The following is a 15,001-nucleotide window of genomic DNA, read 5'->3' as shown; positions in this document are numbered from 1 at the left end:
TTTCTAAAGGACAATGACATTTCAGTCTTTCTGAGATTACAACTTTGTCACCTTCATAACAGTTTTGTGTATTTCAGTCTGCAGTTATCTCCCACAAATAGATAATCTGGCTTTTACTGGTTCCGTTCTTTAAGAGCAATCTGCTTGTCTTCTTTTTTAAGATGAACGCTTATCTGTGGTCTTCCTAGCACAGCCTATACTCTCCATTCAGGAAGTGGAGTTTGGGTGCTCTATACCTTAATGTCTGACAGGTAACAAGGAGCAGAGCCAGTGTTCATTCCTTTATGCATTTCTTTGCCAAGAATGTCTGAGATGATTAGACATTGTTTGCAACTAACTGGGCTAATGTGTGACACATAAAAGTCATATCTTCAAGTGTTTGTTAAATTAAATTTTTTTTAAAAAAAAATACAGACTTAAACTAGATAGGATCCAAATGCCATGTATTCCATTCCAGTGCATTTGGACAAAACTGCCTGCTTGCCTGCCTTCTTTTCTTCCATAAACCTGTATTGAGTGTGAGCTCCGCATCAGGTGTCATGACTACAACATCACGTAAGTTCAGACTCTAACATCCTCACGCATGCCCAAAATGGTGGGAGCGATGTAAAGCAGCCCAACATTACAGTAGAATTGGCTCTGAAATAACAGAGCAATAGCTTGACTCTTCCTGTAGAAATTAATGTTAAGTCTGAGAGGATGGAATAGTGGTCATCACATGGAGATGGAGCTTTTCCAATTCAGGAAAGAGCATGAAACAAAATGTGAAAAAGAGACACATGTAATCCCTGACTTTGGAAGGCTGAAGCAGGTGAATGGCTTGAGCCCAGGAGTTCGAGACCAGCCTGGCTAAAATGGCCAAACCCCATCTTTACAAAAAATATAAAAATTAGCTGAGCATAGTGGCACGAGCCTGTAATCCCAGCTACTTGGGAGGCTAAGGTGGGAGAATTGCTTGAGCCTGGAAGGTAGAAGTTGCCAAGATCATGCTACCGCACTCCAGCCTGAGTGACAGAACAGAACTCCATCTCAGAGAGAGAGAGAGAGAGAGAGAGAGCGAGCGAGCGCTGGTGTCCATAGATTGTATTTATGATTGTGGGTTGTTTTAGGATAGAAGGCTAGAAACACAAGCATCATCCAGACCAGGAAGATCCCTGAATAGGATAACAAGAAATGTTTACATTATTGCATCAGTAGTGGGTGGGGACAAGAAACCTAAGAAGGGCCATGTTGTGATCTGATTTTGAATGCAGCAATATCTATCACACTGTTTCATGGAAGACTGGGCTCTGCTGCTTTGCATGCTTGGCCAAAACATAGATCTCCGACTTCACTTTGTTCCACCTGCATCTCATCTCACTGCATTCTAGCCAGCCATGGCGGTCATCTTTGATTTCTTAAAAAGGCCAAGTACTTTTCTTACTCTTTGTTGCTGCATGCACAACGTATTTTGCATGAACAGCACTGCAGGCTCCCTCTGTTTGAAATACTTTTCTCCCCTACTCTCTATGTAACTAGATCTTTTTCTTTAGGTTTCAGCTTAAATGTCACCTTCTAGGAGAAGCTTCCTAGGTCCTCCCCCTCAATACAGGTCATTCTAATTTAATACTCTCATTTCTTTCACAGCAGCTAATATTTTATTTGTTCATCTACTTATGTTTTCATTTACATCCACCACAAGAATATAAGCTGCAAGAAGGAGATTGCTCACTACAGCTAGTGCTCAACTTACGGCCACGATTGGTTCCGACAGACCAGTCGTAACACGATTTGGTTATAAGTTGAGTAGGCTATATGTACAGTACTGTGAAATGATATTATAAAAATCTTTAAGTCATATTTTATCATAATTTTCTTTCATTATTGTTATATATCATAATTTTCTTTGTTCATTTTATGCCATTTGTATAATCTCTACGCCATTTTGTTTCTTACTGTATTTTTACATTCATCAGGTTTAAGTAAAACACTGCATTACCAGTACAACTGGTTTAATATTTGCAAAACATACAAAATTACAAAATACAGGTGCATACAAAAATACAAAATACAGGTGTAAAAAATACCATAGGAAACATTTTCCCAATTGCAAAACATATCAAAATATATAAAACATGTATGAAACATTTTATTAGCCACTGGTGCTTGGCTGCGGATCGTTGATGTCATCTGAGGCAGCAGTTGGGGTTACCTGAGTTGGTTTTTTCATAAACATGGTGAGCTTTGTCTGAATTGTATGTTTCTTTTTTTCTTCATAAATTTCACGATACGGACGAACACATCATGCGCCATCCGTTCAATCCTTGCAAATCGTTCGATGTTTGGGTCCATTGCTTCGAAATGTTTAAGAACTTTATTCAGTAAAGATAAACCGTCTGATAAGCCCTTAGTGGTGAACTTTCTTTCTGGCTCCTCCTCTTCTTTCTCTGCTTCTCTTCTTTCTTCTTCCGCCACTCTTTCTTCTTCCAGTTCAATTAGCTCTTCATTTGTAAGTTCATCAACATTGAAAATCTGTTCTGCTAGATATCCCTCATCTGTTATTAATTCATCCAGACTATCAACAAACTTATGTGCTCCTTCCTCATCCGCACTCGCTGCTTCTCCAGTCACTTGAACACTATGCATTTGTAATCTTTTCTTGAATAGCTGGAACCAGCCAGTGCTTGCTACAAATTCTTGACTGTAATCTTCTCCAGCACGCTCCTTCAGAGTCTGAAATAGACTTCTCGCCTTCATCTGCACAGTAAAAAGACTTAATGGTGTCCGTTTTTTAATTTGATCTTCCATCCAAATATATAGCAATTTCTCCGTTTCGTGGATGGACCTACCTCATTGCTGTGTTATAACTGTTGATCGCATGGGGGCAGAACCTTTTACAGCTTCACGAATTCTTTATCTTTCAAAATCGTCGACACAGTTGAGTGTGATAACTTCGTATCATGTGCGATCACATTCACTTTCTTTCCTCCTTCGTACTGCTTAATTACCTTCATTTTCGTGTCGAGATCGATGACCTTTCTTTCCTTCTTGGCAGGCTGAGGCATAGACAAAGACAATTTCCTCTTGGTAGACATCCTGGGAGGGGTTTGATGAAAAATATCCAAGACACAAAACACAAATTGCTGTACCAACTGTGGGATAACAGTTGAAATCGTGCACGCAGAGTTGGTAGTGCTGCCGGAAGCTGGTCCGCACTGTCGTACACCCAGCTGGGCAACGTTTGCGCTGCCAGACGCGGAGCAGTCATGGCTAGTGATTGTGGTCGTAAAGTCAAATGGTCATAAGTTGCATGGGTCGTAAGTCGATCAATGCCTGTAATATGTCCCTAGCACCTTGCACCTGTGTCTGGCACCCAGGCGATGATCGTCAAGTGCCTGTTGAATGAATAAACAAAAATAGGACTGAAGGTGGAGAAATCCTTTAGAAGGGATTGTACTTGTTCAGAACTGAAGCTGTGTCTATAGAAATGTAGAGAAGAGACCGTGTATGAGGGATATTTGGAGAGAGAATTGCTACAGTGTCTCACCTAAGATGCAAGGAGTAATAGAGAAGACATTTGGCTGTACCTTGGGTTTCTGGCTTCAATAGGAATGTGTATGATGGTGCCCAAAACCAGAAACTGAAAACATAGGAGCAAAAGCAGGGCTTGAAATGTAAAGGTAAATTCTGTTTTGGGTGATTAGAGTGTGAGATGACTGGAAACATCTCAGCCAAAGTGTTCAGTGAGCGTCTGAAAATTCTGTGCTAGTGGTAAGTCGATGGGGCTAGGTTAGACATAATATACTTCCAGAAGTAACCTTTATCCATTTATTTCTACCCAAGATAGTGTTTGATGTCTTGTAGAAGAAAGCCAAATCCATATGCTGCCTGAAGTTTTAAACACTGAATTACTTAAAAAAAAAAAAAAAAAAAAAAAAAAAAAAAAAAAAAAAAGCCTTGGTTGTAGAGGAAGAATGGTTTCAGGAGGGTGACCATAATACCAAAAGCAATTGCATTTGTGCAGGAGAGACTCTCAATAAGTCATTTACTTACTGCTGGTTTCCATCTGCTAGATAGGATGACTTATATTTTTATTGCATTTTAGGTTTTGGGTACATGTGAAGAACATGCAAGATTGTTGCATAGGTACACACATGGCAGTGTGATGTGCTGCCTTCCTCCCCATCTTTCTCCCCATGCTATCTCTCCCTAACTCCCCACCCCCAGGATGACTTATATTTAAAAGCATTTGGCATCCTTGGACATATTGACTGCCTACATTAGTGTTTTCATTCCATGTTAGTGAGTTCCTCTTATTTGTGTCCCAGGGGAGATAGAAAATTGCTGTTGACTATTCTTGATATAAATGTTCATATGCATTGCAAAAGACTAGATGCCATCGACCTCCTGGCATTCATTTGGAATTTCCCATACACTTAGAATTCATATTTATAATATTTAAATAACATCAAGATAAACATCCTTTATTTAGTTCTTACTAGTTCAGAATCTCAGTTTAAGATAGCAGCTGCGACATTGACTTTCTTTCTGTTTAAGGAATCTCAGTTCAAAATGCACAAAAGGGATATCACTTATGTCCTCAGAGTCTAAAACCTAGATCTGAGAATGCCCACTGGACCTTGTTACCTTTTGCCTTAATAATTGCCAGAAATATTTTTCAAAGTTTATGCAAGTTGTCTAAAACATAGCAAATTTGACTAGGCATCTGAAATCCACCATAGATTATCTAGGACTTTCCTGAGGAACAGTCTTAGGTTAGCCTACAAGAGCATCTACTCAAAATACTTTTGGCATTCAGAATTTTTTTTATCATGCACCCCTAAAAGTAAAAAGTTTTAGAGCATGCTTCTCAAGGTATATTTTCTAAAATATATAAGCATATGAGCAAACGAACATGCATGTTATAAAATATGCAAAAATATGAATGAAAATTATTTTTAAAAGTCTTGCTAATTTTGATGGTTTTGGATTGTCATTAGCCTGATGACATCTCAAGACTCAATATGCAATTCAGTGAGTCTCATTATTTAACTATTGTTAAATAGTGAAATCAAATTTAACTATTGTTAAATAGTGAAATTAAACCCACATTTTAAATAGTCTTAGTAATAAATTCTATTTATTGGGGTCAACTTCTTGGCAGATGTCATTTGGCTATCCTTGTTTTTACTCACTTCCATAACTGATGAAGAGTTTATGCTAGCAACCAAAGTGTCTGCTCTGCCATTTTCCTATTGTTGACGGATTATATTAAATCTGGGGTTTCACTGCAGGAGTCTTTTGAAGCCAACTTGTTTATTTTGTCAAGTTTAGTTAAAACCAGATTTTAGAATGAGAAAACTTCATTTAATCCTGCCCCCGCCCCCATCACAGTATGTTGAAAGCAAAGGAGCAAGTGAGGATGCCATGTCTGAGAGAGTTTATCCACCAAAAGTGACAAGTGATCCTGACCTGCGCTGTTTTAATTAACGTATTAAATATAGGTAGAGCTAAATTTTTTTAAAAGTTAGATAAATATAAGTAGCTGCTCTAGTATTTCCCTTTGCTCTTCTACCTTTTCCTCACGCCTGCTGAGTCTAAAACACCTAAGCAGCTGGGCTCCCACCTACCCTTTTCTAAACCATTCTGCATTCCTTCACTCATAGAGCCGAGTCCAGAAAGCAGAGGGTGGCATTTCTTTGTACTTTACCTTCAGGCAACTGACTGAGACCATCCAATCTGCCTGGAATGTAATTTTGGCTTAAAAGAACCAGAACTAATGGACGAACAGAAGCAGCTTTACCCAAACTGTTTCTCATTCCACAGCCCTCTGGAGAAGAGAGGATATATAGAAGGGGAAGTTTTGTAAATTCTATGCTCTATGCCCTTCTTTAAGGTTTGAACCATGGACAATTTTAATTGTACCTATAAAAGGACACCTTGGGCCACTTCAGGCATAGTACATGCCTGGAATTAGGTGAGAATCAGGATTTTTGCTTTATCAGATTGAGTGATTTTGAAGTTTTGTAATAGATTAGATAGATATGTGTCCCTTTTGCGACTGTTCATTTCTTCCATCTCCTACGCAGTTCCTGTTCACTGTGTGTTTTATACTTGTCTCTTATTCCACCAGAGGCCAGGTTCACATGACACAGTAGCAGGCAGTTAGCAATTTAGGTAACATTATAAACTATATTCTCTTGACATTTCTTATTCTTTTATCTGTTTAGATGCAACTTTTGTTTGTGTTTCTTCATGTGCTGTGTGCCTTAGTTTTTCTTTTTAGTCAATTTTGGCATGCAGTGTAAAATTACAATTATTGCTTATCTTCAAGAAAATTAGACCTTATATTACTATAGATTTTATTTTCTTTTTATTTAAGATAAGGTCTTTTCAAATTCCAGGTTTCTTTCTTTCTTTCTTTTTTTTTGAGGAATTCTGTCTGCTCTAACTTAGCTGCATTACTGATTACTTTTGAAGAGCTGCAAATAGTTTATAACGAAGATTAAAGCGTAATCATTTTATTGCATATGTTGAAATAGCATATTAGAAGTGAACTACATATTAGGGTGAATTAAATAATGGTAGAATTATAGATGTATATACTAAGTAAATGAAACTTTTGTAACATGGGCTGTATGTGGTTCCTACTCAGAGATTGCTGATTAGTGTAAAAAGTATGTGATGCCATTTAGAAACCATGGTTTCTCTGTAGACTTTTTTGGGTAGTTTGTTCTTCAATGGTTAATTCATTGAAAATTTTTTTTTTTTGGTGGTAAGGATTTTAGGTGGAATGATTATTTGTAACCTGACATCTCTGAAGATGAATAAAGTACAATCTTGGTCCTGTAAATTACCACTTTCTTGGAGGATAGTTGGGGTGATTATAGAACTGAGTTTGAGAAACCAAGCAGTGTGACTTTGTACCTTGGTTTCATCATCTTTGAAACTAGAAATCACAAACACATGTACTTCATATGATTAAATACAAAACAGTTAGAACAATACCTGATACAGAGGAAGCTACAATAAATCCTATCAGTTATTAAGTATAAATCCCCAATAAAGTCTGCTTGCTGTCCTCACCCTCTGGTGTAGTAGACAGAGATTCTTTTAAGCTGCTACTTAATTGGTGCCCGTAAGCATCTCATTTGGATACTTGCATAGAGTGAGGATTTGTGCCTATCTGGGTCTGCACAGGCATGCCTGGTGCTTATTGGAAGTGGAACCTAGTGTCCAGTAGAAGAAATGCAAGGTGTAGATTATAGGAGAACTGTGACCATTTTGAAGACGCTTGTTACAGAGCTCTTCAGTAGGACCAGGTCTATACAGTTCCCTGGCCTAGCCTCTAGTGGTCCTTCCAGGCTCCACATCCCTCTCTGCCAGCTCCCCTTCGTTCCATGTCTTGCAGTTTTTTTCTTAGACCTCGTCTTCACTCTCAGGGATGACCTCACTGTTGGGAGTGAAACTGCGGGAAGATGTTTCTGCCTTTCCTTTCTTCAACTCTCACATTCTACCCCTGCCTCTTCCCATGAACTCCATGTTATCCTTTGCTTTGTAGAGGTCAGGGAGTAGGTTTGTCAGAGTTTTGTGGGCATAGGTGACATAAGAGTTTCAAAAAACCAAGTCCTTCTATATTTCTTTCCCTGGTCTGTTCTCTTTCTCTTACTGATTAAATTTTTATCAAGTTCTAAAAAATATCAGGAATTTGGGCAAAGTAGCTTAAGTTTTATTTGGCTATTTGAGAGTTAACATTGTAAACAAAATAATTTCTGTTAATAGAGTTAAATAATCTTTTTAATCTTTGCTTTCCTGGGCCAGACTAGAATACATCCAGTCCATTTGCAAAACATTATTACATACCCACTTTGTGCAGGAGACTTACATCAGCCGCTTAAGGAAATTAAAAAATAAAATAAAATAAAATGGGCTACATACAAATTATTCTCAAAGTTACCATCAGCCAAAACCTGGTGAGCTAACCCAACCCCCTACCTGCCTGTGGCATCTTCCACACTTCAGATAACCAGATTTACTTTGGCTAATCTTAACAGACTTCTTAAGGGGTAAGCCCTTCTCACTACCCTGTCCCATGCTTCCTGCTCAAAGGTGCTCCTTCAGTCAAAAAGAACAACTCCCTTAAATAACTCTGCCTTTTTACTAATTAGAAGCCCTTTGAACAGCAAACGCATTATTGGCTTACTTGCATATGGTACACTTGGAGATAGAAGTGTTCAGGGTTGAAAAATGGCTGGAGAGCTGAGAGAATTTTGCATGTTCTTTCTACTTACGCTGGTCTTGTGAAAAGACATCTCTGACCCGGAGAGGGAATTTTCCTATTGTGTAAGACCCTGACCCTGTGCATGTACCTAAAGCAGGCACATAGTTTTTATGTGTGCCTGTTAGTTTGAATTTGTGATACTGATCTGTTTTTTGTCCTTGCTGACGGTTATTATATCTTAATGGGCGAAACACTACTCTCTAATGATCCTTGTGTATATAATTCTTGTGGTACAGAGCAGGCACCAGAGGACCACATAAAAATGTTTGCCTCAATTTCCCTGCAAAAAAGAAGCCCAGAAACCAGACTTGACCAAGTAACAGATTTTTAAAGGTAAAGGAACCCAATAAAATTACCAGCTTTTCACAGCGTGTGTCTACTTCCTTTTGACATATTGTGAGGTGTAGGTGAAATATTCTAACTGAACTGACAGTGTGAGCCGGACAACTAAGGAGGGAGGGAGATAAAAGTAAAAACCACCAGCAATGATTGATATTGCAGTAGCAATGAGCTGTTGGGGTCTCCCCTTTGTGGATTTGACACTTCACCTTTCTGACACCATCTGCAGGAGTGTTGGTATAATGAGACCTATACAGATGGGAACAAAAGCTAGGATTACTTGGAATTACTGTATCAGAGCTTTGGGGCTTGCTGTAAAATTGCATAGGCCAGTATTTGTTTATTCAACATATGAGAGGTGCGCCTGTATGCATACACATGCATAGAAGAGACAAACAGAGACAGAAAGTGAGTGTATTTAAAGTGTAAAATGGAGGGAGAAATCTGATCCTAGGTAACTCCAAAAATAGTTTAAAGACTGACTTCTTTCCATATTGTGATCATTGTGGTCACTAATTAGTTAGTTAACTAATTAATTGGGCTTATATAATAGCTAATAAGTTTAATGGTAACTGCTTTCAAGAATGACTTAATCAGAGAGCATTCATTGATTCTCTAATATATTGTTCCCGTATTTTGAGAATAGAATTATCAGGTATAGATTTTGGCTCTCTAGGAACTGAAACTATATTTGGTGACTAAGAGGTGGAAGGAATTACGTACATGTAAGGCAGTTCTCCTTGGAGTCCTAGGACTTGGTAGGTCTTTTTATTTTTTTAGCTTTCTGGCTGATACCCTAACCTTCCCAGGCCAATATTATTTTTATTAGAAATAATACAAATAATTTAATTTCCTAAAGTTCTAGGCTCAGTATTAATCTCTTTTGCTTCTTCTCCATCTGATTTTTCTTTTACTTTTTAAATTTTAAGATCCTTTTGTGGAAGAGGAGAAACCTCAGTGGAATGCTTGGCGTTGGCCCTCGGTTCATCTCTTTACTTCCTTTACCTGTCCTTTCCTCCCTACTCCATTCTTTTCCCAGTCTCTGTGGGACAGATCAACAGTATGCTCATCTCTTAGACTCCTGGGCCCATTTCTGGGCAGGGGATGGTACAAAGCTCTTCTCCTAAAGCTAGGCTTAAAGCCTTAGAGAAAAGTAGGTTTTAGACTCTACTTTCCTCAGTCTCTAAAGCCAGTTAGCAATATCACTGTAATAATGCTCTATAGTGTCTTTCCTTTCTACCCTATCCTTTCTCTCCACACTATTCAGGTTTTTGCTACCTCTTGCCCACTACAATAAATTCTAAACTAGTCTTTTCAAATTTTGACTTTGTGTGTGACCTAACTTTGTCCAATTTACTCCTCTACTCATAACTGCTCAACAACTCCCTCCTGTATAATAAGTGTATTACAGGTTCATCATGGCATTCAAAATTCAACAAGGTCCTACCCCAAACTATGTTTGGAATGCACCTTTCCGGTCCCTTTAATTCTCTCTTCAAACCAAAATTGAGCTACCTGCCATTTCCTAAACATTTCATGAGACTGTTCTGCTTCTTCTAGCTGGAATGTCTTACATTTTTCCAGTATATGTTCACTGGCACTTACTGCATATTTGCAAATTGTCATTGCATGGATTAATTTAGCTTAATTATTGATGATTAATAGATGAGTGTTTTAGGTGTCTGCCTGAAGCGATATAGCAGTTGAACTTTTACTCATAACCTTTTTTTCCTAAGGGGATACAGCTGTTTAAAACTTTTTTGAATAGGGAAAGATATTTTCCTTATTTATTCCCTAATAATCAGAACATTCATTTGTTGAAGTTAATTATTTTTGTTAGAATATATTCAGGCGCCGGGCGCGGTGGCTCAAGCCTGTAATCCCAGCACTTTGGGAGGCCGAGGCGGGTGGATCACGAGGTCAAGAGATCGAGACCATCCTGGTCAACATGGTGAAACCCCGTCTCTACCAAACATACAAAAAATTAGCTGGGCATGGTGGTGCGTGCCTGTAATCCCAGCTACTCAGGAGGCTGAGGCAGGAGAATTGCCTGAACCCAGGAGGCGGAGGTTGCGGTGAGCCGAGATCGCACCATTGCACTCCAGCCTGGGTAACAAGAGCGAAACTCCCTCTCATAAAAAAAAAAAAAAAAAAAAAAAAAAAAAAAAAAAAAGAATATATTCAGGCAAGCAGTGTGATCTGTACCGAGTGTATGAGTTGGGGGCACAATTATATAACTGCTAGCCAAACCTTGATTTTTGGACAGGGTAAAATTGGGAAGAAGCAAACAACCATAATTCAGATACATGCCCCATTATATAAGACTATCCCTCTTCGGAGGCTCTCTGGTTTCTTTGTAAGACCCTTTGTTTTCTTTGTCAAGAAATTTTTCCTCCCATCAGCAGGACTCACTCTTCAGGAGTCCTATAGTATAACCACATCCACAAACATTTATGTTATACCTGTTGCACCCCTGGTACTATGCTGGGAGACAGTTATCAAGATGCATAAGAAACCAGCTGTTGACTGCAAGCCTCTCACAATCCAGTGGGGAAGGAAACTGTTATGTAACATACCATAATATAGATTCATAAAATATACCATCTTCACCTTATGTAAAATATGAGAGAGGTACCATGGCAGGGGAAGAGATTGAGAACTTAATGATCTGCAGGTCAAGGGATGTCCTTAAAGGGCTTTGACCTCAGTACCTTGGGGAGATGAAGAAAAGGAGAAAGCCATGGTGTGTTCAGGAATGGGGAATGACACAGTGTGACTGGAACCCAAGGTGCATGGAGAACATGGTAGATGATGACTTTGGAAGTGTAATTGAGGCCAGGCAGGGAATGAGCTTAAAAACCAGGCTACAGAGTTTAGACCTCACTTAGTATTTAAAGGAAGATATTGGAGGTATTTTAAGCATCACAGTAAAATTTCGAAATCCATTTTTAAAAAATAACCTTGGTACAATGAAAGATAGATTGATGAGAAAGATTGAAATTAGAGATAAAAATATGATAATACAGACTTGGAGGTACCTGACATTTTGACACTTGATCCATTATTTTTTGTAATTGGAGTTATGTCATAGACCTTTCCTACTAATAATGCTTTCTGAAGTTGGCCCTTGAGTGAGGTTTTAAAGGACTGGAAGTGTTTCATAGTAACTGTTATCTGAAACACCTAAGAATTCTGGAAAGTTGGATTTACAGCACAAATCACTCAGTAGTTGTAGTTTTCTCTAATTCTTTCCAGGTGCTAAAGGGGATAAGGCATTAACAAGCATTAAAACACATTTACAATGTATATATTTGAAATCATGATAGAAATAGCTCATACATACCATTTTGGGCTCATGCCACGTTCGACACGCTATGCTAAGCATACACCTTACGTCATTTAACATTTTCAGTAAGTGGTATTAGATCTATTTTATAGATATGCTGAAGCTCAGAAAATTTAACACATTAGGATCACACAGTGAGGAAATTTTGCCCTGTCCATTATAGCCACCTTGAATGTGTTCCTTCAGAAAAAGAAACTTGTCTTTGCAGTTGCCTCTCACTGGGACATTACTCTCCAACATAGTTACAAAACTGACCTCTTCAGGTCTTCACTTATATGTCACCTCCCAAAGAAGTGACAGGGATCCTTCTGTCCAATGTTGTACATTTTTATTTTACTTTCTTCTTAGTAAATTATCTGAAATTATGTATTTACTTGTTTATTTTCTGTCCAATCTAGAATATAAATTTCATGAGATTAAGTATTTTGCACTTCCAACTTAAAAATCCACAGTATTTTAGAAGTTTCTGGAGCATTCTGTGCACATTCAATAAATATTTATTCTGAATGTGAATCCATGTCTTCAGAACTCAGTCCCAGCCTCTCTGGGTGTTATTTTTCTGCTACTAAACACAGTGGGAGGGGCATGGCTGATAATATAACCTGAGGAACTGTGTTCCTGGGCCCCAGACTGATTAACTTTTAAAAACTGAATATTTACTTACGAGGAAAAGAAATTCACAGGTCATTCTCTTTCTCATTAAGATTATTTGATTATATCTAAGCTTGTAGTTACATGTATAGTTACTCAAGATGTGTGATTAGTTAACATGTAAACATGTTTGGTAGATTACTGTTTAGAATTTGACCTTTTCTTCTATGTTCATGCTGGCTGATTTTTATAAGAGAATACTGAGATTTACATAAAATAGACACTGTTTCTGGCTATTTTGATTTTCAAAACGCTAGACATTTAAAAATGCATGTTCTGTCTGACAAACTAGTCAATTGATATTATCTCAACACACAAAATAACAGTTTTGAGAGGGCAAATTCTTTCTTTCTGTCCTCAAACTACATTTTTCTTTGGTGGTTTTAGATGGGTCTTTATGGAAGTGTGATGTTCCTTTGTCTTGGTGGAATCTGAGGTAACTTACTTTGTCTATAGCATATTAACCACCTCTTTTCTCTCTGTTCCGCGTATCTAGGAATAGCTTGCTGAATAACTCCCAAATTTAAGAAGGTGGACTGTGAAGTAATTTTAAGTACATTTCTTGGTGTTCTGTGAGGGTCCATGATCTTAGCTCAGTTAATTAGCTTTGTTAAAATTGTATGAAAGAGTTCATGTGATTCTAAACCACGAAAGAAGCAAAACGCCTGAAAAACAACCTGCCCCTTACCTTGATCCCCACCTTCTCAAAAACCATGGTGTAATGGAAATGAACAGAATAATGGTTGACGAGCAAAATTTTAAGGCATTCTAAGTATCACTGGTTGGTTTAATAAAATTAATTAGCCTGCCATGGAGAAAATTTACTAGCGTGCTGGTTAATTTCACAATGTAAAGTCAGGGAAGGGAGGTAGGGTTGAGGGAACAAACCTTATTAGTTTTGAATAATTATTTAAAGATGTGGACCTGCTTATTTCAAACACTTGGATAGCCAAATCCTTTAAGGATTTAAAATCTCAATTTTTGCATCCCAGTATATATGGGAAGGTACCTCTCTAGATGAAATCATAAGCATATTAGTTAACAGCTAAATTGCTTCATCTTAAATAATACAGAACAAGTAGATTCCTAATAAAACCATGGGAATGAGAATCTACCTCAAGACTGGCTCATGGGAGGTTTCCATAATCTTAATTTGCTATTGATGCAGTTATTGCTTTTTCTTGTCTTTTTAATCCAAACAAGATGTTTGCAGTGGCCGTGGAAAAGTGCCTGAAATCACATGCCTGAATTCATTTAATTTGCCAACACTGTCTTTTTCTCTCCTTTTTTCTGGTAATGGGCAAGAGTCAGTTCTGGTGCATTAGGTACTAAATCTCCTCAATTACCATCCGGGAAGAAAGATTTAAAATTGCACTTCAAACCTACAAACTGATTTAGTTTTAAAGCACAAACACTCCTCCTGTGGAGTCCAAATTAACCTGCAGAAAGGACACAGAGCCTGAGGAATTAAACAAGTCAGAGCCAAGGCTCAGGCCAACCATAGGAACCATTTTGGTTTCTTTCACTTGAGACCCAGGGTGTGAAAGGAAGGGGAGCAAAAACAAGCTGAGAGGCAAAACTTGTGTAAGAAAGTGCAATACTTTATTAATTGCTTGGGAGCTGGATGTGGAGTAAACATTGGTGCAGGGAACCTAATCAAATCCCTTATCTTCTTTTCTTTTTGGGTGCTCGGCAGCCATTTTCAATGTGGATGACTCTGTGGTTGATCTGGAGACCCTGGCAGCCTTATATGAAAACGTGAGTGTCAAAGACTTACAGAGCTGGCATTTCCATATTTATCTTCCACCTGAGAATGACTGTGCCATTCATGTTCTTTGGTAGTAAGGGTTTTGACATGGCCTAGAAGAGATGAAGGCGTAGAAACACAAGCTTGAATGGGAGTGGATGTGAGAAGCACTATGTTCCCAACTCCCACTGTGGTATCTAGACTGGTGGATCTCATTGCACACTTGCAAGGTAGGGCATCTCAGGTGGACACCACTTATGTGCCCTGAGACCCAGTCCAGTCACTTGCTGGCAGAGTGAATGAAGGTAAGCTGCCTACTGAAATGACAGTGTGTACCAGGATCTCCTTCTGAGGAATGGGACTGCTGATACCAGCTTGGATGATTACTCTTAGTCCAAATGAGCTGATGATACTGAATGTGGAAAGGTGTCTAGAATGGCGGGTATGTGTTTTGGATTTATAGTGAGACACTCTTAGGTTTGAGGTCCAGCTGTGTCTACCATTGCCTGCTAAGTGACTTTGGGCCAGTTACTTAAACTCCCTAATCTCGTTTGATCATCAGTCCAGTGGGGATTATAGCAGGCTCTATCTGATTTTTTTTAATCAAATGAGCATTTAATATATGTAGCAGTAGCAATGTATTTTGAAAGTTAACAGG

The 15,001-nt window shown here is 38.4% G+C and overlaps 1 protein-coding gene across 4 annotated transcripts in view; it reads left to right on the top strand.

Moving 5' to 3' along the window:
- FMN1 (formin 1) overlaps positions 1-15,001 on the top strand; it is a 423,173-nt gene that overhangs the window by 264,397 nt on the left and 143,775 nt on the right. For all 4 annotated transcript variants that reach the window (XM_074394141.1, XM_074394140.1, XM_074394139.1 and 1 more), the window contains one exon: positions 14,293-14,354. In XM_074394141.1, the coding sequence (XP_074250242.1) occupies positions 14,293-14,354 (62 nt within the window). The remainder of the gene's footprint in view (positions 1-14,292; positions 14,355-15,001) is intronic.

This window comes from Saimiri boliviensis, chromosome 2 (genome assembly GCF_048565385.1).
Source record: "Saimiri boliviensis isolate mSaiBol1 chromosome 2, mSaiBol1.pri, whole genome shotgun sequence".
Lineage (NCBI taxonomy): Eukaryota > Metazoa > Chordata > Mammalia > Primates > Cebidae > Saimiri > Saimiri boliviensis.
The sequence above is the reverse complement of the archived record's forward strand: the minus strand, read 5'-3'. Positions and strand labels throughout refer to the sequence as shown.